Consider the following 23579-nt stretch of genomic DNA (forward strand, 5'->3'; position numbering starts at 1 on the left):
TAGAATTTTTCAAATAAGTTGCATGCAAAAATTCATAGGCCATTTTCAAAAGTTACACTTGAATCAAAATGATCATTTTTTCTATGGAAAACACTGATTCTACCATACCAAAAACATGTGCACAATTCAATCCAAATCGAAGACTATCGAGCACGATTTTTATTTTTTACGACTCATTCTGGATAGAATTCGTCAAAATTATTCCTAAAATCTGACCTGTGGCTCAAAAGGCCTTCCATTTTTTACGAAGAGGCGATTTTGAACGGTCTAGTTGAAACCAACAAAACGTTATTCAGTCACACTTGCAATGTGAATCGTTCTAGCTTGGAGCATAATTAAATTTATCAAAAGCGTCACCCACTGAGATTCAAACTAAAACTACCCCTCCCCTGTTTTAGCAATCATCACCTTGGTCCCGAGGATTGTCAACAACCACGCCGTGTTCCAAAGCTGAGAACGATGCGATTTGTTAGCATCTAATTCCCCGAGTTGATATGCACGTGACACCACCGGAAATGAAATGTCCCGCAAGTCGCGGAGACGTTACACACTTGTAGATACATAGGTATGCCATCTAGAGCCAAAACACAACACCATCCTGACTCTTCTGTGGGCAAAACTAGACACGTACCAGTCGTGGACGCGCTGCTCAAGTGCTGCAAGTCCTTGGTGGTTAGCTTTGATTCGAGGTTTCACGTCTAGGGCAAAGTGGTTCAAAATGCATTTACGTAGTTTAAAATCAAAACCCGCTCCAGAAGTCTATACCTTCCTTCGTTGTTTCGGAAATAGAAAAAATTTTAAACTTTTATGTTGTATAACAAGTTGCTAGTAAAACTTTGTTATTTCTCTGCAAAGTACGATTGAGCTGATGTGGGCATTTTCAACCATCTTCCCTTACACCAACTCACCCCCGGTGGTAGCCGAGAGAAAGTCATCACAATTTTCGACTTGATTTGAAGTGTCTCGACGACGACGACGACGACGACAATTTGGGAGCTGGCGTGTGGCCTCGGTAATGTGGTTTTGCGGTGTGGAATGTCAACCGCGATTGCTAGCGGAAGACCTCCGGCTGCGGTCGTGACGATGATTGCCGGGTGAACTTTCCGATGGGGGTTAATTGGCCACTGTCGCTGAAACCAACGGCACCACTATCAGACAAGCAACAAATTTAATTTATTTCTTTCGGGTTTGAATTTTCCAGCGGATTGATGGCCTACCAAGACGCACGGTACGAGTTATAATTTTCCGCCTGGTCGAGTTGAATTGTATAGTTCGGTCTGATGGTTGCCCCCTAAATTATGTTCTTGAAATAACCAAACAAATAATTTAATGGACTTTGTTTGCGGAAAGTTGGTCGGTTGAATCAGTTGATGGAATAAATTTTCACTTCAACGAGCAGAAATAATGAACGACAGGTTCTTCCGCTGAGTTCACCAAGGAAGAAGTTTATCATTGAACGTAAAAATGTGGATGAGAACTACTTTTCACCACCTCTTGGTCGAATAACTAGGCTTGATTTGAAATAATTTCTCTCAATTACCGTTTTGACTCATATTCCGAACACTTAAGGCTTACAGTAACTTTGAACACATCTAATAGTCAGCAGATATTTAAAAAAAATCCATGCTAGATACATCTGAATTTGATTTATTTATTGGAACTGAATGACAAATTTCAATAAAATATCTATACTACTTATACCATAATTGAAATATAGGTTCGAAGTTTGAGACAAAACGGTACTCCCCAAATGTTCACCGTAATCTAATTAAGTTATAAAACATTGTTCCTTTAGGTCCGACATATAATTCCCCACAGGAATCCACACCGTAAACCCTTAAAGTTTCCGAAATTAATACTAACAAGCGAAACAGCGAGAACAACGCCAGCTTCAAGCTCGGATCTCCCGCTGTGAGATTTATTGCAAAACGGATTCGTCCTAGGTCAGTGTAGTGCTCTGCAATGGTGCTCTCTATTGTAGGCACTAAAGCTTGTCTAATCCTTCTGCCCTTACTTACAATCCAAGAGCTTTCGCTTCTGTCAGCAGGAGATTTTCATGTCGATCCACATTGCCCACTCCCTCAAATCCCTTGGATTCCGTCAGACAAGTGGTCACTAATTAGACTCTGATCCGTTCATCCACTTGTACCCACTCGCTCCTTCATCTCTATTTTCGAGGTCCATCATCGCCACTTATGCAATCATAATCATCATAATCGACACGGACACGACGATAGCTGTCGTTCGTCGTTAATGGCAAAAGGTTTTTGGCGGCTATAAGAATGAAAATGCTACTTCTAAAATTAAAAAAAAAACTACTACAAGTGGCAATTTACCATTTACATCTCCGACAAAGGTAAAACCACACATTTTCTAGTTTGAACTAAAAAAAAGTCGAGTCTAGTACACGACACTGAAGACGGCCTTACAGTTGAGGTCGAAATACGCGTATCTGTCAAAGGATACAAACTCTAGTGGAATTAAATGGCATAGTACTAAATTCAGTTTTTTCATCTACTAAAAAATTGTAAATGAGAACGAATTCAGCAAAGCCTGACCATAAATATAAAATTACACTCCAAACAAAACACAGGACGTACCAAAATTTTATTAAACAATGTTCCTTAATAATACCATTTTTAGTTTATGTTACTTTCGGATAGCTTTATCAGTCTGGTAGTTGGAAAACGATGTTTTTTTTACATTACCGACGTTTTGGCTGATGGGTTTTGGTCTTTTTCAAGGGGCATAAGGTATATCGTCTCCTGTTATGAAAAGATTGTCGTCTGATTGGAAATGAAGAGCATTCAATCTTTCCTATGTTTTATTTTTTTACGTTAAACAACGGATTTTCTTTATACTTTAAAAATGAAAACTAAAAAAAGATATATATGAATCGATATCACTGTGGAAGCACCAAAATATCCTTCTTCTTTCTGGCGTTACGTCCCAACTGGGACAAATCCTGCTTTTCAGATTGGCGTTCTTATAAGCACTTCCACAGTTTTTAACTGAGAGCTTTCTTTGCCGATTGACCATTTTTGCATGTGTATATCGTGTGGCAGGTACGAAGATACTCTATGCCCTGGGAATCGAGAAAATTTCCTATACGAAAAGATCCTCGACCAGTGGGATTCGAACCCACGACCCTCAGCATGATCATTCTGAATAGCTGCGCGTTTACCGCTACGGCTATCTGGGCCCCTGATCAAAATATCCCTACTTACTAAATTACGGATTTTCGAATCCATTTCCGTTTTCAAAAACATCATAACACGTCTAGTTTTCGAGATATTGACTGTTGAAAATGCAAAATTTGACTATTTCAGTCAACTTGCAAGCAAGTTTGCCAGCTTGTATGGCAATTTATTTGCTTAATTTGCCAAAGAATTGCTACTTCAGGTGTAAAACAATACCGTAAAATGGGGTGTTAAGGACTCGTGGGGTTTTAAGGGATTGAACTTCTCCATCAAGTTTGACAAATCACAAAAATGTCGAAAGTCGATGTATCAGTCATCTGAAATGCTTCATTTGTTTGGAGGATTGTGAGCTACATTATGTGATAAGGGGTGTCTTTTGAAATAAAGTATTATGGAATCTAGATGTTCAAAACGTTTTAAAACATGTTTGTTCGAATTTTATAGGCTAAATACATTAACCTATAAAACTATGAAAAAATATTGAGAAAAATATGTGAGTAACTTAGAAAATAAGTATATTTAATAAGAATCACAAAGCAGACAAAAACTTTTGAAAACTTTATATAGATTTCGACTTTGAATAACTTTTGTGGAAAGGTCTCTTTTTGAAAATAAGTGTGGTGTTAGGGGATTATCTTTTCTACTTTTTCCAAGTTACTAAACTCATTCGATTTAAGCCGTAATATATTCTAATATACTTTTGGCTTATTCCGCAAAGTTAAACTGCATTATAAAAGTTAAGAGGTCTATTTTGTTTGTTACTAAATATCACCAAAATGTATAATCTCGAAAATCGGTAAAACTGGTAGGACAAATATTTAAATAAATATTGGATTTTTCTCGATACTATTTCAAAAAGTTTCTCGATCACACTGGTGAAATGTTTGGAAAATTAGAATGATTCTTTTATTCGTATATGGCTCTGAAGCCATTGATCCTTTTAGTGGTAATCCTAAGAAGTGGTAAGCAACAATTATATTTTGTCATTTCTCAGAGTCTATGAATAAATGAAGAGTTGCGCGAAGAGTAAAACCAAATCTTCCTATCGAACTGTCAAACCGTTTACCTATTGAGCAGACCAGCAAAACAAATAGGGGCTATTTTCAAAGATGAAGGAGAACAATCATTCAAAGAAACCATTTCGCGCAACTCTCTGTACATAGACTCCTGTCATTTCTGAGCTCTTTTGAGAAACTTCGCGGCCTCGTCGGGCACTAAACGCATTGCTTCCGCTCCATACTGGAACACTTTTCTTCTTCAGTATTTTTTTGACCATGTCACTGGATGTTGCATGCAAATACTTTGTTTAGTTTCGTATTTTATTTACAGGGCAAACCGGCCATTTTTCCTATTGAAACTGAAAGCTTGTTGAAATTATCCTTATATGATAGATTATTTATGAAATGGCTCTGCATAGCTTATAGGATTCATAAACTGCAAATATATAGGTAATGATCCTGTTGCATTTAAGTATAAAAATCATTTCAAGACAATGTAACGATGTTTTGAGAGTTTCTAAATCGAATTAATAACTATGAAAGATTTGCACTTAAAATAAAATGGTTTGTGTTTGCAGGAGTTCCAAGTTCAATAATATTGATGTATTGTCTAATTAAAGTTGAACATAACTTACGAAATTGAATAAAAGGATCAAAGTTCAGGATCAAAAAGATTATGTCTTGTTGTTGGCAAAATGTGGTTTTATTTTCGAAACTCAAATTCCTTAACACCCCATTTTGCATTTCCGTAAAAAATCACACATTTTCATGATTTTCTCAGAAGTCTGTCATATGATCCTCATAATTGTATTTTGCTTTCGATATACACGACGGGAGAATAGTAGGGCTGTCCTTTGTTCAATTATTGACATACTAGAAGTTGCTTGAAATTCGAGTCGATTTTTTTTTCATCCCTTAACACTCCATTTTACGGTACTTATCATAAAAAGTCATTATACTTTCGATGTTCAAATCTTATATTTTGACGGTTTAGAAAAGTATAGTAATTGGCTATATAAGAGAAACGAAGTATTTTGTATGGAAACTGTAAGCATGTTTAAAAAACGATTTTATCTAAGTTTAATCATACAATTTGAACCAAATTATTTCTAAAATGTAAGTTAAAGATCTATTTTGCATGCTTGGTGGATTAGATCACAAAAAAGTTTGATGAATCATACTTTAAATTCCATGTGAACATTGATAAAATCAGTGTAGCTGTGACCTGTAGCTAAATATTGTGACATGCTAGAACATTTCTGAGAACGGCTTCAGATTAAGACACCCCAAATCTGCTAGAGGCACATAATTTGATTCTTGAGACACGCAAAAATGTTATTTTTGTTACGCTATGTATTTTATTGGTGCATTATACCGGCTACCATTGTTAATCCCTTTGCCATCGCGCCGTCGACATTAAGCTGCGAACCGATTTGCGGATCAAACTTGTCCCCGGACACGAGCCGCCTAGTTATAATTTCATTAGTGCTCTCCCCCGGCGCCCCCCAGCGTGCAGCCAATCAAACGATGAATGATGGCGATGATGAGCTGATGACGGTCCATTCCCCAGTCGAGCCCGAAAAGAGATAGGTAATGACACCGACGCATCACACGTGGGAAAATATTTATTAGCGCCGTTTATTCACGCTTTATGTTCGGCACCTGGAATGTGAGCCGGGGATCCAGCGACATGACAGGATGCTTAACGGGTGGCAGCTGCCACCTCCTCTGTTTTTGGGAGTACCATGGGAGGAAATTTACATAATAAATTGAAAATTGGTTTCCGATGAGCAATTTTGAAACTGTGCCGAAAAAAACGACAAACAAAAAATTATATGAGAATCAAAACGTTTAAATATGAACGATTCAAATTCTTTGAATAAGTTTACAAGTTGATAAAAAAATGGAGAACCAAAGCAAACAGGAACACCAGACATTTTATGATGCTATCTAGCTTTTGACCGTAAAAGAGACAGAAAACTCTTCAAGAATTCCAATAGAATACTGTCAAAGGATTCCTACTGAATTCTGGTAAACAAATCCTACAGAATTTTAGTAAGAATTCCTGATGAGCATTTCAGAAGAAATAGCTGAATATTTCCAGATGTGTAACAGAATCCTATAACTAAATCGTGTTCAAGGATTCCAACAGAATCCTTCACAAGTATACAATAATCAAAAATTCCAACAAAATCCTTTCATAGTTCCAACAGAATCCTTTACAAAAATTCAGACCGGATCCTCAGCATGGATTGCAACTTATTTTCTGACAGTTAGATGGTCAAAATATCGAAAATAATCCTGCTTATGGAGGACCATGTAACCTTATATAAAATTATTGACAAAATCCTTTTTAACAGTTACAGAATAAAAATAAATCTTCGAGCTGTTTAGTAGAATACCTATAAGTAGATGAAAAAAACGAATTTGGTACTATACCATTTAATTCCACTAGAGTTTTTATTCTTTAACAGATACGCGTATTTCGACCTTCAGTGTCGTGTACTAGACTTCTAGACTAAGTCGAGTCTAGTACACAACACAAAAGACGGCCTTACAGTTGAGCATAGCATAGCATAGCATAGACTGACTGTACATGTCAATGGTTGCTACTCCGTGATTGATCGGAACTGGTAAGAATAGCACTACGATCCAAATGAATAAGGGATGGGAGTTTCCGCTTACTCTCGAAGTGCAATTTTAGCAGATCTAATATTATTGATCAATAACGGCGCCGGCCAAGTCCTTGCAGTCAGTTGGGATGGGGAAGGAATGTTAGGGTGTAATGATTGTTGCTTCTAGAGACCGAGAATACCTCTGCATCTCCACAATCACCACGGGAAGGGTGTTTATTAGTGAGGGAGGAAAAGATCTAGGAGTCACCTCTGGTCGGTGATGCGATTCATGGACAAGGGGGAAATATACGACTTATATTTAAAGCTAGTTTTGTATTTTTGTCTCGAGAAGTTTTTTGTAGAAGCTTTACAAAATACGTCAACATCTTTTATTAATGACGAAAACTGAAAATTACATGTATATATTTTAAATTATATGAAACTGGAATAATGCCGACACTTGTAGTGACGAACTATACATAGTTTGTTTGAAAATTACTGTGCATTTTGTCTCGATATGGTAGAAGTTTTAGAAAATACGTCAACATTCACAATGTCGAACAATTCAAAAGATAATTTTTAATAATGTCAAAAAGAGAAAAATATATGTATATTGAAATTGTACAAGAAAAAAGCATAATGCCGACATTTATAGTGACGAACCATACAAAGTTTGTTTTAATATTACACTCTTAAAAATAATGAGTTTTACGGATGACGTAAATCTTGTAATGTTTTATTATTTATTGACTTAATCAGATATATGACAGAATTTTATGTCTCTTTTGATCTATCATAAATTTTAATTGTTCGCTATCCTGTTTTTAGAATAAACTTGTAAATATACTGTATGAATTTATATTTCAATGTCAAAAGCTATGGAAATGTAACACGACACTCCATTTCATGTTTATTAAGGTGTAAAATTACACGATAATGGATTCTGATGACAGCACCATGCTAACCATCAAGTTTGTTTTCATACGTGGGCTGTGCAAGTCGTCGCGTGCAAATTTTACTGGAAAACTTAGTTATATCTATCAAAATTATGTTTATTTTGTGAACTATAGTGAATACGATTGTTAATATATCTCTCCATCGCTATACCGTACAAGTCAAGTCGTAGAAAACCCGCAATATTTTAAAATTGCCGCTTCAAACCGAGAGGATTATGAACGAAAAGATGGTAACGATTTCATTTCTGCTGATGTGTGATCTTTGACCAGACAGCGGCGGCAATGAAAATATGTTTGTGAACAGTTTCATTTGTATCTAAATATATTAAGCAACAGTGCGTTTTAAATCACAAAATGATGAATGAAGATAATAAATGTGTAAAAGCTGTTATCATTTTTAAATTGTGCCTGAATTAGCCACGCAATTGGCTCAGTGAGAGTGAAGTTATTATTTCCTGATCCAGATGGGAATTGATGTGATCTTGAAAGTTGCTTTTTTAGCTCAGATCTGAATATTTAAGTACAAAGGTGCATCTCAGGTATCTTCAAAACGCACATGACGTGGGAACAAGGTAAGTATTTCTTTTCTTCGAAAGTTTCAATTTGTCTATCAATGTGGCACCAAGGTCATCGTGTGAAGCAAAGTCCTCGTCGTGGATGAAAAATTAATACACGTCATGGCGTGGAAGTAAGTCTACGTAACTTACTTTTACATCATGGCGTGTATTTTTTTTTTTTTGGTTTGTAAAAACGATGTAATTTTAAAAACGGATGTAAATTTATATCAAAATGTTCGCTTCTTTTATGTGCATCTAACAGGACTGAAATTTAAACGAAATTTTCTAAGAGTGTACATAAAGTTACGCTTTCAAGAAAATATGTGTTATCATAAGCATGAAACGAACTCACCAGTTGGTAATCCATTCTCGACTGAACACAAAACTGACACTGACAGCAAAACTTCTTGGCGTCCCGAAAACAAACCGTCTTGCTTGGGCCTTCCCAAATACCTACCCAGTAAGACGCTCCAAAACAGGGAAAAAAAATTCTCCGGCGACGAAAACACGCGCGAAACCGTGAGCAAAATCAATCGGACGACGCAAAACCGAACTGTCCTGCTTGGGCTTCACGAAGCACTCCTAAAGAGGGCCTTACAGATGAGGTCGAAATACGGGTATCTGTCAAAGGATACAAACTCTAGTGCAATTAAATGGTATAGTACTAAATTCGGTGTTTTTCCATCTACTTAATTACAGAATAATGCTGTCTAAAGATTCCAACAGAACTATTTCCAAAATCTTTTCCAAAGATCACGACAGAATCCTGAGCCAGAAAATTTGACAGAAATCAATCAATGCATTCCAACAAAATGCTGTCCAAGGATTTCGACAGAATCTTTCCCAAGGGGTTTGATAGTATCATGCTCAACGATTCCAGGCAGACCTATATACAATTTGATGAAATATCAACCATAAATTCTGAAAAATCCACATAAAAAGTAAATAAAATGGTTCCATAGAATTTTTGTTCAAAGATAGCATCCTTTTGCAAGGATTCCATTAGAATCCTTTCCAAGAATCCATGAAAGTTGATCCCAAAGGTTCCGTGTCAATGCTTCCCATGGATTCCACGTGCTTTTTAAAGACCCCTCGAGAAGCATTTGCAAGAATTCCGTGAGATTCCTTTCCAAGGATTCCGATGGTATTCTTTCCTTCGATTCCATTAACATCCCTTCTAAGAGTTTCAATCCAAAGATTTCGAAAGAGTTCATTCCAAAGGTTTGTATAGAATTCTTTCTAAAGATTCCGAAAGAATCCTGTTCAAAAGTTTCAACAGAATCCTGTCAAGAATTCCAATAAAATCCTGTTTAAAAATAAAAAAAAAACACTGGTAGACTTCCGACAGCATACTGTCAAGGTACTGTGCATTACTTCTATTGGCCTTGAGTCGTAGTTTTCGAATTTTACCGACATTATCAGCTAAATCTACTGTTCTACCGGAAAAATCCGTGAAACAAACAAGATTACTGTTGCCCTGTGAAATATTAACGAACAGTTCGATGACAGCATTATTTTGACCGATCTTCTGTGAAATCACATTTGACAGTCGCTCTGGCAGGCATGAGTTACTTTTGTTTCAGCTTTTGTACACAAAAGCTGGAAGCTTACTTCCTGATCGGTAGGTTGGGAGTTCTATTTATGGACAAACCGTTTTGAATTAAATTTTGTTTTTTTTTTTCAACAATTTTACAGATTGTTCGGTGATTTCCATTTTTTTTTTCAATTTCACCGTAATCTGCATTTTTAAAGTGTGCATGCTGATTTATGCTCAGATAGTACTTACAAGAATGACCAATCATGCACAAATCCAAATTATAGCATTGGGTGGCAACACTGCCATATTGAAATCATAATATTTTATTATCTATAGGTGTACACAACGATAGCTTAGCTTAGCTTAGACTGACTACACATATCAATGGTTGCTATTCCGTGATTGACCGAAGTCAGTGAAAATGCACAAAGAATCAACTAGAAGTTCGGCTGGGATTGGCCATAATCTTCTTCAGTGTGCACAATTCAGTGCTTCTATTTATACAGGGTCAATAATGGCGCCGGCCACGTCCTTGCAGTCAGGTGGGATTGGGGGAAGGAATGTTAGTGTGTAACCTTTGCTATTTGGAGACCGTGTTTGCCTCTGCATCTCCACAAAGGTTACTGGGAAGGATGTTTGTTAATGGGGAGGATCGTTGGGTCAAAGGATTCACTTTGATAAGTGATTAGACCATGATAAATAGTTTTTTGTCAAATATAAATATGCTTTTATGAAAATATAATATTTTCATTTGATATGAACAATTTCTATGTAAAGGAAAATTATGCCGACACTTGAGGTGACGAACCATTCAAAGTTTGTTGAACAAATATCTAAATGTAACATTCCTACAGCTGTCAGGACGAAAGCATGTGTTATTATATTTTACTTATTTGAAAAGAAACAAAAACTCGATTGGCTGGAACATCATAGAACACTCTTATTCTTATGCCGACACTTACAGTGGGGAACCATCCAAAGTTTGTTGAATAAAGTGAACCTTTCGCAAGTCTACACTTGTAGTGTCGAACCATTCAAAGTTTTTTTATAATTACAAAAATAAAGATTAAAAGAAAGGGGTGTTTTGAAAACAAAAAATGTTAAACATAAAGAATTCATGAATTAGAGTTTATGTCGACACTCACAGTGACGAACCATTCATAGTTTGTTGAAAAATCATATTTACGTCCTACCGTTGTATCGATTAAATGTGCAGTCATACATATTTTATAGATTAGAAATAGTAGCATGAAACGAGCTCACCAATTGATCCGTCATCCTTGACTGAGCAGCAACAATCCACATTCAGCTAAACTCGTTTGCTCGGCTATATAAAAGCACTCAGAGAAAATAGGCACACGACCCGAGAGGGAAAACAACTGACGACTGCTCGGGCTTTCTTGACGTACTGCCAAGGAGCAATCGTCAAGGTCGAAGATCAAACAGAACGAACCGATCGCGGAACTTTTTCACTTCACTCGACCGACGCGCGACATGTTTGATCCTGCCCTCGTCACTCGCTCCCGCAGAAGCAAGCGTCAAGGTCGAAAGATCAAACAGAACTCTCTAGAGGTGTACACAACGATAATATAAAAAATCAGATAATACTCCTGTCGACTACCAATGAGCATGAGCATAAGCATTGATGACCGTACAATACGTAGTTGATACTCGGCGATTGTCCAGAATAATCGAAATTGCACAAGGAATCAACCGACGGAATTCGGGTGTAACTAGCTCTTCAGAGTATAATTTAGAGAATCAGAAATGATAAAGTCAACAAAAGCGCCGGCCACGTCGTAACGGTCATCAAGTAAGGGAAGGAATGTTAGTGTGACATCAATTGCTACTGAAGACCGAGTAAACTTCTGCATCTTCATGGATGTCACAGGAAGAAGCTTTATTTAGATCTTCCGCGGACCCAAGGAGGCAGTGATGAGTTATCAGGGGTCCGAGAAGCCAATCAGAATAATTTCTGTTTCTCGTGAAAAAAGTAAGAAATCTGTTACCTCACTTGTTTTCAAGAGATCATCGTATTGCAAAACGTTGATCTTTCAAATATTTTTAAACTATGTCCGCTTTTCTTTCATTCAACTGTGAAAATACTGGGAAAATACCTTCAATGTCATACTGTTAGACGTCAGTTCAAGATTGCAAACTAGATATAACTACTTGACGCACATCCGTTCTGAATCTATCCAGAAATCCAAAGTAAATTTCTGGAATAGTTGTGGTTTAATCCTTAACAAATTTTATCAGGTTCCAGGAAAAGTCTTTGAATAATTCATCAGAATTTTGGTAGATATTGAAAGGATCAAAAGCGAAACTATTCGCTGTTCTGAAATTTTGCACCGATATCTGTCGCGGTGATCTTTGGTAAATTTCTGCGAAAATTCCTAACGGATGCCTGACCATTAGTAAGCATCTTAAAATATTCACAGTAGCTTCCATAGATGATGATTTCTTTCGATGAGGATACCATGATGAAATTCTTAATCAACCTGGAAATATTTTTGGCGGGATTTGAAATTTTCCCATGTAAGGAGATGTGTCTTATTCTTGGTACTTCAGATTCACGCAAGGCAGATTCCTGGCTAAATTAATTAAGGCTTAGGCTTAGTTGACTCCTCCAAACTATCACAGCAGAATTCTTGCATTGACGTGTTCGCTACTGTGGTGAAAAGCAAACGTAATTTGTAAAAATGTCGTACTGTATACTAGTTCAACCAATCTCAGAGCTTTGATCTTGATTTCAAGAACATCTAACTTAACGGATCCGCAAGACGTTTGTGAAGCCTCAAAAGGGGTCACGGTTTTGTAATGGTTTGAAACCACTGGGTTAGTGGTTACACAATCTGGTTTCACTTCGGTAAGAAATGCTATTCACGTAATACCTCAAACTTAAATGTTGTCTATGAGCATTACCATAAGCATTGATGACGGTACAATTCGTAGTTGCTGCTCCGTTATGGACCAGAATAATCGAAGTCATCGGTCATCGGGGAAGGGAAGGAATGCAAGTGTGACATCCATTGTTACTAGAGACCGAGATCACCTCTACATCACCATGATTGTCATGGAAAGAGGATTTGTTAGTGGGGAGGGATCAGAGCTACATGATCAGAATTAACCTTGGTAAGTGATGCGATTCATTCAACATCAGTTCAAAAAATCACCTATCAGTACTCTAAAGACAATGTGAACATCCAGTGAATCGACACTTTTAGCGTCGCACCATGCAAAGGTTATGCTTTTGAAATCATAAAAATCAGGTAGAAAGGAGGGTATGTGGTTTTTACATTAATACATTACAATTTTACATTAATGTTAATGTATAATCTTACACTTGCAGTGACGAACATTTCATATTTTGTTAATTCAAGTAGCATTCCCAAATAAAAGCATGAAACGAACTCACCAAATTGCTCATCATCCATCCCTGATTGAGCAGCTATAACTACTATGATCGGCAACTCATTTTACAAAAGCACTCTGGCACTTAAATGTTTTCTGTTTACAAATAGTTTTTCTATTCTATTCTTGTGAACACAAAATATGTTGACACCTGTGAGGACTAACCATCCAAATAGTTTGTAAATACAATTTAAAACATTTTCGTATGGTAAGTGTTTCGATTCATGGAACATGAATCAAAATAGTCTTCTATCAGTCTTTAAACAAAACGTCGACACTTCTATCAAACCATTTAAAGTTTTTTTGTTGTAATTACAAAAACAAAAGTAAAGGTTTGCGTCTTTCAATATGTCTTATGAAAAATAAGATTTATAGTGCACCGAAAATTAGAGTGTCGAATCAATCTTATGAATTAATACACAAAAAAGACACTCATCTAGTTTTCCTGATATGAAAATATTTCACTCACTTTTGAAATATGATCATAAAACGAGCTCACCAATTGATCATCCATCTTTGACAGGGTAGCTCTGAATCCCATTCAATTTCATTACTAACATAAACAGCGAATACAGTCTTAATTGCGTGAGAATCTTTTCAGGGATTTCGGTAGGATCCTTTCCAAGAATTCCGACCCGTTCCTTTCTAAGGTAACAATAGAATTTTTTTCCATGGATTCCTAAAAAATCCTATCCAAGAATTTCAATCGAATCCTTTCTTAGAATGCCGATGAAATTCTTTCCAAGGATTCCTTTTGAATTGTTTCCATGATTTCCAATTTAGTCCTAAACCAGGATTCCGGAAGCATCCTTTCCAAATAATTTAAAAGAATCGCATGAATTCCTTTTAAGACTTTCGACAGAATCCTTTCTAAAATTTCCAGAATCCGATAAAAGCGTTTTAAAGGATTCTGATATTATTCCCAAAAATTCCATTAAAATCCTTATCTAGGATTCCAATAGCATTCTTTTCAAGGATTTCGATAGAATCTTGTTCTGACAGCTTTGTGTTCTAGGATTCCAATTAAAATCATGCTCAGAACACCGACCAGAATCCAACCAGATGTAATCCACAATCCTGTATAGATCCTGGTCGGACTTCAGAGAGTCTTGTTTAGGACCACGACCGAATCTTATTCATTTATTCAAAAAGTATTCTGGCAAAAAAAAATCGACAGAATCCTTTCTAATTGTTCGTGTTAAGGGTTTCTAAAATAATCCCAAATAATCTTTTTTAAGCATTTCATTACAATTCTTCTTTGGAATTCAGTAAATTGCAGACATTTCAAACTTTCCTATGATTTGGATAAAATTCTTTTTAGGGATGTTTGCAAGGGTCAAGAAAGAATTCGTTTAAAAAATCACGATAGATTTCTTTCAAAGATTCCAACAGCATCCGATAGAATCCTATCTCATCAATGCGATTGCATCCTTTTCAGGATTTCATTAGAGCCATCTTCCAGGATTACCATAGAATTCTTTCAAAAACTCTCATAGAATCAATTTCAAGCATTCTAATAAAATCCATTCCAAAGACCTCGATTGAATTATTTTCAATGATTCCTCAAGAATACTTTCCAGGGATTCAAAACAATTTTTTAGGAATTTTAAATATGTAAGTATTCTAATATAATCCTTTTCGAAGATTTCGGTTTAAACCCTTTCAAGAATTACAATAGAATATTTTTCAAGAGTTCCATAAGAATATTCTCGTATGGTGGAATCCGTTTTAAGAATTGCGAAAAAAAAATCTATTTCAAGGATTCCAATTAAATCCTTAGGAAGGATTCAGATAAAACCCCTGTAAGGAACTCGATAGAATGCTTTCCAAGAATAACGGCAGAATCACAAACATCATAAACAATAAGAATAGTTTAATCTTGCTCTTGTTAGGTCAAACGCGACCCACATACAATGAAAGCAGCTTGCATTTCGAAAAATAATAGAATTTAACAAAACAGTACCGTTTTCGGGTGATGCCATCGCGGTCAGCTGCATTCAATTGACATTTTTCTATCGTACGTTCGTTTGATCGCTCGTGTTATGAATGCTGAAGGTAAAGGCTGACGAATGTCAACGAAAATGTGTCGTCTACCGTGATTGCTAACAACACTGATTCCAAAAGATTGTTTTTTTTTTTCAAAAATTTCAATTGAATCATTTCCAAGGATTCTAATAGAATCCTTTCGCAAAATTCCGATTAAATTCTATTCATGCAATTTTACAAGTATTACACTAAGAATTTTGACAGAATCCTGCCAAAGGATTCCGACAAAATTCTACTTCAAGGTTTCAAAAAATCTGAATCTTATCTATAGAATCTGACAGCTTTCTGTTCTAGGGGTCCTGTATACAGATTATGGCAGATGCTTTTTAAGGATCACGATGGAATCCTATTTAAGAATTACCACAAAACCATGATCTGGAGTTCGAATGAATGAATGAATACTATCAAGAATTCCGACAGTATCCTGTCCAGGATTCCAGTTCAAAGATTCGAACAGAATATGGCGTCTAAAAGTATCGTATTCATTGATTTCGATTGAATTATGTTCTGGGCTTCAGACAGAATCCTCTCCAAGAATGCCCACACAATCTTAGTCAAAAATTCTGACAGAATCATTACCAAGTATTTCGTTCGAATTCTTCGTATAAACCAGACAGAATACTATCTTAAGCTTCGACAGAATCATGTTCAAAGAGTTTAACAAAGCTTGTCCAAGAAATCTGACTCTACCTTGATCAAATATTTTAACAGACTATTTATCGAATATCCAAACAAAATCATAACCAATGTTTCCGATAAAATCATTTCGATTGAGTCCTGGACAATATTTCGACAAAACTCAATTCAAGGATTTCGACAGAATCTTACTCAAAGATTTCCACGGCACATTGGTTAAGAAGGCCGATAGAATCTAGTCCAAATATTTCCCAAATTCTTCTCCAAAAAACAAGTTCTGGAAAAAAATTAACCTAAATAAGGAAATCTTTGTAATTAGCGTGTTCATCATATTCAGTAAATATCATGCTTTTCAAGCCTCCTGGGATCCAATGGACCAATGGGTCAATCTAACAATGAAACAAGTCTGAGAAAGTTCTGGAAGCATTCATAAAAACGCTGAGGCTCTGTCCCAGTAGAGAAGTAGTAATGCCAGAAAGAAATATAAGATACATCAGTTTATGCACTTGACTAGCATAGTGTTCGACCACTAGTTAGATTCGTTTTCAGTCGCATCCACCAAACCTAGCATTGAAACTGGCAGTATTTAGACAACCCACATGATATGTGTAAAATAATAAAAGCGTAATTTCATCAAACGTATCCCAACCACAAACCTCTAGCGGAGTTAGGGACATAATGGACACGTTAAGCACATGTTCGTTTTAAAACCATAAAATGGCAATGTTTTCAATTTACCTCCGGCTTGTTTTCAAGTTTGATGTTAGCACGACATGCTACATTCATTCATGATAATAAGATTCATATCATATGTCAGAAAAGCGAGATAGAAAATTGGGTCGAAAACAAGGCTGGTAGAAAGATATCGAGTCGAAATGAACACTTGCATGAAATTTAGTGATTCCAATATATTTAATGACTGTCAATCGTTTCGATGTGTAAAAGGTCTTGCTTATATACCAATTTGAAACTGAAAAAAACTAAAAGGCAAATTTTGAAGGACAAAATAAACTTTTAGTCCGTCAAACATTTCAAATGCAATACAGATTTCATGCAGTGTATGAACTTTTGATGAAGTATGCGTATTCTCAAATAATGAGGGGGTGTACATTTCGCCCCTAATCCCCCTATGTGTTAAAACAACTAGCTGTAACCCTTTCGCAACTGACACACCGAAACTTGATTTTGAACTCATTCATTATTATCGAGTTAGCTAACTGTTATAAGTTGTTTGAGTTTGTATTTTGAATGAAAATAGGCCCTGAAGAAGGACCGATCCAAGGATTTTAGCGTTGGCGAAGGTAAAATAAAATCAGCGTATTTTAAAAGACAACATAGTCTAAAATGAAAGTTTTCATTATATAAAAAAATCGAATCCAATAGTTGTGTTTGATCCTTTGACCTTGACGCTTGCTCCTGCGGGGGCCGGCGATGAGGGCAGGATCAAACATGTCGCGCATCGGTCGAGTGAAAGTGAAAAAGTGGCGTGATCGCTTAAATGTGTTTGATCCTTCGACCTTGGCGTGATCGGTATGTTCGGTTAGGGTATGCGAAAAAGTGCCGCGTTCGATAAGTTATTTTTGATCTTTCGACGTTGACGCTTGCGTCAAGAAAGCCCGAGCAGTCGTCAGTTGTTTTCCCTTTCGGGTCGCGCGCCTTTTTTCTTTGTGTGTTTTTATACAGCCGAGCAAACTAGTGAAGCTGAAAGTGGATTGTTGCTGCTCAAGGATGACGGATCAGTTGGTGAGCTCGTTTCATGCTACTATTTCTAATCTATAAAATATGTATGATTGCACCATTAATCGTTACAACGGTGAGACTTAAATATGATTATTCAACAAACTATGAATGGTTCGTCTCTGTGAGTGTCGACATAAACTCTGATTCATAAATTATTTACGTCCAATTTTTTTTTCTCAAAACACCTTTTTCCTTTTATTTTTATTTTTGTAATTGAAAAAAAAAAAACTTTGAATGGTTCGACACTACGAGTGTAGACTTGCGAAAGGTTCACTTTATTCAACAAACTTTGAGAGGTTCGTCACCTCAAGTGTCGGCATATTTTTTTTTAATAGATATTGTTCATACCAAATGAAAATATTATACTTACATATAAGCATATTTATAGCTCACATGGTCTTGTCATGGTCTAATCGCTTATCAAAGTGAATCCTGTGACCCAACGATCCTCCCCATTAACAAACATCCCTCCCAGTAACCTTTGTGGAGATGCAGAGGCAAACACGGTCTCCAAATAGCAAAGGTTACACACTAACATTACTTCCCCCAATCCCACCTGACTGCAAGGACGTGGCCGGCGCCGTTATTGACCATGTATAAATAGAGGCACTGAATTATGCACACTGAAGAAGATTATGGCCAATCCCAGCCGATCTTCTAGTTGATTCTTTGTGCATTTTCACTGACCTCGGTCAATCACGGAATAGCAACCATTAATATGTGTAGTCAGTCTAAGCTAAGCTAAGCTAAGCTAATCTATAAAAAAATCGAATCCAATAGTTTTAAAACCATATCCATAGATGTACAGCATTAGTTTTATGCGCGAATAAGCAACAAGTTTGGATCAACAACAGTCAAACTCTTCAAGTCATATACAAGGTATGAATCAACAACTGAGGAAAGCAAAATGCAGAAAAGACTATCTCATCAAATGTCGGAGGTCCGGTCTAATAACTCCATACATCCTGCAATCTGTCAAATGCGTAAGAGAGCATCTAGCAGCTGATAGTTGAACAATGAAAAAGTTATCGAGGATCATAAACGGTCAATACTAAATATAGAAATCAATGATAATTTCATTCAACAAACGATAAACAATCTCAAACAATAAACTATGGAAAAGGTCAAACATTCTAAATACAACTTTCGAGAAATTTGTAATACATTGAAATGAAAGCAGTGAAAAAACGGGGCGTGAAATTGACAACTTGGAATAAAAATGAGTGATGACAAAACCAGAACATCATTGTAATTCAAAGTTATGTGATGGGAGTAAAATTAGTGTATTCAAATCGGTTAAAGTTTGCTTGTTCAAATGCCAATACAAATATTCAACATCATAAGACGACGAATGTTTGAACCAAGCCAGTGTGCTATTGTCTTGCTAAAAGATAAGAACTGATTATTCCACTTCACACGGAACGAAAACAATCGCATCGGCTCAGCCCAACCCTAAGCGAGTGATACAAAACCAAAACTGATAACAGTCAAACAAACTTCTAACGAAAACGCAACTCTCACAACCGGTCGCCATAATCAACGGCAATGGCCTCCGGTACTCGTCCACTGATATCGAAGCTGTTGCTTGTCGCTGCCATCATTACATTCAGTTGCAACTCGCTGTTTGTCGGAGAAACTGAAGCGGCAAACATTTTGGGCATTTTACCAACATGGGCCAAATCCCATTACATCATCGGAGCGGAATATTTACGAGTCTTGGCCTTAGCGGGACACAATGTGACCGTGGTAACTCCATTCCGTTTGGGAGATGCTCCTCCAAACTACCATGAGATTGTCATGGATGGAATTCTGGATGCATCAGCTGGTAGGTGTTGGGTTGAAATTTTCAAGAAGTGAAGTTAATTGCTGATTTGATTCAAGGACTGGAGAAGAACTACTTCAAGTATAAGGATGGTTCTTTCCTGATGATCCTATCGATGTTGTACAACGACCTAGCTGACACAACCTGCAGATTCGTTCTAAAACACCCAAAGGTCGTCACTCTGATGAAGTCTGATCAACAATTTGACGTGGTGATCGTGGAGACGTTCATGACAGAATCCATATATGGATTGGCTCAACACTTCAACGCTCCTTTGGTGGTGTTCTCGACGTTGGGAAGTAATCTCTGGACCAATGGACTTGTGGGAGCTCCCTCTCCGTATTCGCATATGGCTCACTTGATGCTGGGTTTCACGGATCATATGAACTTTTACGAGAGGATGATCAATACGGTGGTTGGTGTAGGAGAGCAAGTCTATTACGAATTGGTATATCTGCCCAGACAGAAGCGATTCTACGATGAAGCGTTTTCTCATGCTAGCATGAGTTTTGACCAGCAACTGAAGAATACGTCGTTGGTTCTCTTGAATCAACATTTCGCGCTGAGTAGCCCTAGGTCATATCCGCCGAACATGGTTGAAGTCGGAGGGATTCATATTCGCGACGTTCGTCCACTACCGGAGGTGAGCGTTTCAAGTACTTCCGTTAAAGTTGCTTTATAAGTTTGTTGATCTTTTCAGGATCTGCAGCAATATCTCGACGAAGCACCGGACGGAGTAATCTATTTCTGCATGGGATCTCATATTCAATCCAAACATTTCCCAAGCGACAAACGCGATGCCTTCCTCAAAGTGTTCTCTCAACTTAAGCAGAGAGTTCTTTGGAAATTCGAAGATACCTCGATCCCGGACATTCCCAGCAATGTCCTCATACGGTCGTGGATGCCCCAAAATGACATCCTCGCTCACCGCAACGTAAAACTGTTCATCACCCACGGAGGTCTCCTCGGGACAACGGAAGCTCTGTACCACGGAAAACCAATCGTAGGAATACCGATATTCGGCGATCAGCTGATGAACGTCCAGAAGGCAGTTCGCTCCGGATACGGCCTCAAGTTGGACTACGAGCTTATCAACGAGGCAAGTGTCCGAGAGGTGATTGAGACAGTTTTGATGAACGAATCATTCACAGAGAGAGCGCGTGAAATCTCCGGCTGGTATCACGATAAACCGATGACGGCAGCCGAAACGGCTATCTTTTGGACAGAATACGTGATAAGACACAGGGGAGCTGCTCAATTGCGATCGCCTGCGGTAGAGTTGAAGTCTTGGCAGTACTATTTGCTGGATGTGGGCGCCGTTCTGGTGGGGCTATGCTTGTTTGTTTTTGCGATGATTTATAAGTGTTTAGGAGCGGTTAGAGTAATACTGGATAAAGTGAATAAATATAAACGCGATTAATCATAAAACAATTTTTGAGTCTGTTCATAGCGGTCATAAAATGTCCGTCTATTTTCAATTAGAATTTTTCCAAAATAATTCTATTCAGGACTCCTACCGAATCCTGTTAAGGATTCCAACAGAATCCTGTTCAGGATTCCGACAAAATCCCGTTCAAGATTCCAGCAGAGTCCTGTTTACGATTCCGACAGAGTCCTGTTCAGGATTCCGACAGAATCCTGTTCAGGATTCCGACAGAATCCCGTTCAAGATTCCAGCAGAGTCAGTGTTCAGGATTCCGACAGAATATTGCTCAGGATCCCAACAGAATCTTGCTCAGGATTCCAACAGAAAACTGCTCAGGATTTCGACAGAATTTTGCTCAGAATTTCGACAGAATCCTGTTCAGAATTCCGACAGAAAATCCTGTTCAGGATTCCGTGAGTATCATGTTCAGAATTCTGTTCAGGATTTTGACAGAATCCTCAATGCTACTCAAAATTCCGACAGAATCTTGCTCAGAATTCCGACATAATCCTGATCAGTTTTCCAACAGATTTCTGTACAGGATTCCAACAGACTCCTATTCAGAATTCCGACAGAATCCTGTTTTGGATTCGAACAGAATCCTGATTAGGAATATGGACAGAATCCCACTCAGGATTCCGAAATAATCCCACTCAGAATTCCGACAGAATCCTGTTCAGGATTCCGACAGAATCCTGTTCAGGATTCCGACAGAATCCTGTTCAGGATTCCGACAGAATCCTGTTCAGGATTCCGACAGAATCCTGTTCAGGATTCCGACAGAATCCTGTTCAGGATTCCGACAGAATCCTGTTCAGGATTCCGACAGAATCCTGTTCAGGATTCCGACAGAATCCTGTTCAGGATTCCGACAGAATCCTGTTCAGGATTCCGACAGAATCCTGTTCAGGATTCCGACAGAATCCTGTTCAGGATTCCGACAGAATCCTGTTCAGGATTCCGACAGAATCCTGTTCAGGATTCCGACAGAATCCTGTTCAGGATTCCGACAGAATCCTGTTCAGGATTCCGACAGAATCCTGTTCAGGATTCCGACAGAATCCTGTTCAGGATTCCGACAGAATCCTGTTCAGGATTCCGACAGAATCCTGTTCAGGATTCCGACAGAATCCTGTTCAGGATTCCGACAGAATCCTGTTCAGGATTCCGACAGAATCCTATTCAGGATTCCGACAGAATCCTGTTCAGGATTCCGACAGAATCCTGTTCAGGATTCCGACAGAATCCTGTTCAAGATTCCGGCAGAATCCTGTTCAGGATTCCGACAGAATCCTGTTCAGGATTCCGACAGAATCCTGTTCAGGATTCCGACAGAATACTGTTCAGGATTCCGACTCAATTCTGTTCAGAATTCCGACAAAATCCTATACAAGATTCCAGCAAAATCCAGTTCAGGATTGCGACAGAATCCTATTCAAGATTCTAGCAAAATCCTGTTCAGGATTCAGACAGAATCCTGTTCAGGATTCTTACAGAATGTTGTTCAAAATTTCAACGGAACCATGTTGAGGATTGTGACAAAACCCTGTTCAGGATTCCGACAAAATACTGCTCCGGATTTTGTAAGAATCCTGCTTTGGAGTCCGACAGCATCGTGTTCAGGATAACAACAGAATAATGTTTAGGATTCCGATGTTTAGGATTCCGAACCCTGCTCAAAATTCCGACAGAATCATGCTCAGGGTTCCGACAAAATCGTGCTTAGGAATCCGACAAAATCCTAGGTAAACTTCCGGCAGAATCCTGTTCAGAATTGCGACAGAATGCTGTTCAGGATTCCGACAGAATCTTGTTCAGGATTCCGACAGAATCCTGTTCAGGATTCCGACAGAATCCTGTTCAGGATTCCTGGAGAATCCTGCTCAGGATTCTGGAAGAATCCTGCTCAAGATTCCGACATAATCTCGCTCAGGATTTCGACAGAATCCTGTTAAAGTTTCCGACAGAATCCTGATTAGGAATCCGACAAAATCCTGTTCAGGATTCCGAAAGAATCCTTTTCATGATTCAGGCAGAATTCGGTACAGGATTCCGACAGAATCCAGTGCAGGATTCTTACAGAATGTTGTTCAAAATTTCAACGGAACCATGTTCAGGATTGTGACAAAATCCTATTCAGGATTCCGACAAAATACTGCTCCGGGTTTTGTAAGAATCCTGCTTTGGAATCCGACAGCATCGTGTTCAGGATAACAACAGAATAATGTTTAGGATTCCGATGTTTAGGATTCCGAAACCTGCTTAAAATTCCGACAGAATCATGCTCAGGGTTCCGACAAAATCGTGCTTAGGAATCTGACAAAATCCTAGGTAAACTTCCGGCAGAATCCTGTTCAGAATTGCGACAGAATGCTGTTCAGGATTCCGACAGAATCTTGTTCAGGATTCCGACAGAATCCTGTTCAGGATTCCGACAGAATCCTGTTCAGGATTCCTGGAGAATCCTGCTCAGGATTCTGGAAGAATCCTGCTCAAGATTCCGACATAATCTCGCTCAGGATTTCGACAGAATCCTGTTAAAGTTTCCGACAGAATCCTGATTAGGAATCCGACAAAATCCTGTTCAGGATTCCGAAAGAATCCTTTTCATGATTCAGACAGAATTCGGTAC

At 37.9% G+C, this 23579-nt stretch overlaps 2 protein-coding genes across 12 annotated transcripts in view; one reads left to right on the forward strand and one right to left on the reverse strand.

The window, feature by feature from the left end:
* LOC5577064 (calmodulin-binding transcription activator 1) overlaps positions 1–23579 on the reverse strand; it is a 616782-nt gene that overhangs the window by 345022 nt on the left and 248181 nt on the right. The gene's annotated exons all lie outside the window — the stretch shown is intronic.
* Positions 19109–20952, forward strand: LOC5577068 (UDP-glucuronosyltransferase 2B13). The gene is made up of 3 exons (XM_001663115.2): positions 19109–19524; positions 19581–20164; positions 20222–20952. Exons 1-3 carry the CDS (start codon positions 19245–19247, stop codon positions 20939–20941), a joined length of 1584 nt encoding a protein of 527 aa, XP_001663165.2. The 5' UTR covers positions 19109–19244; the 3' UTR covers positions 20942–20952.

Source organism: Aedes aegypti, chromosome 2 (assembly GCF_002204515.2).
Source record: "Aedes aegypti strain LVP_AGWG chromosome 2, AaegL5.0 Primary Assembly, whole genome shotgun sequence".
NCBI lineage: Eukaryota > Metazoa > Arthropoda > Insecta > Diptera > Culicidae > Aedes > Aedes aegypti.

Coding starts and splice junctions, on each gene's coding strand:
- LOC5577068 (XM_001663115.2), top strand. CDS start 19,245: ATGGCCTCCGGTACTCGTCCACTGATATCGAAGCTGTTGCTTGTCGCT. Junction 19,525..19,580: donor AATTCTGGATGCATCAGCTG/GTAGGTGTTGGG, acceptor ATTTGATTCAAG/GACTGGAGAAGAACTACTTC. Junction 20,165..20,221: donor ACGTTCGTCCACTACCGGAG/GTGAGCGTTTCA, acceptor TGATCTTTTCAG/GATCTGCAGCAATATCTCGA.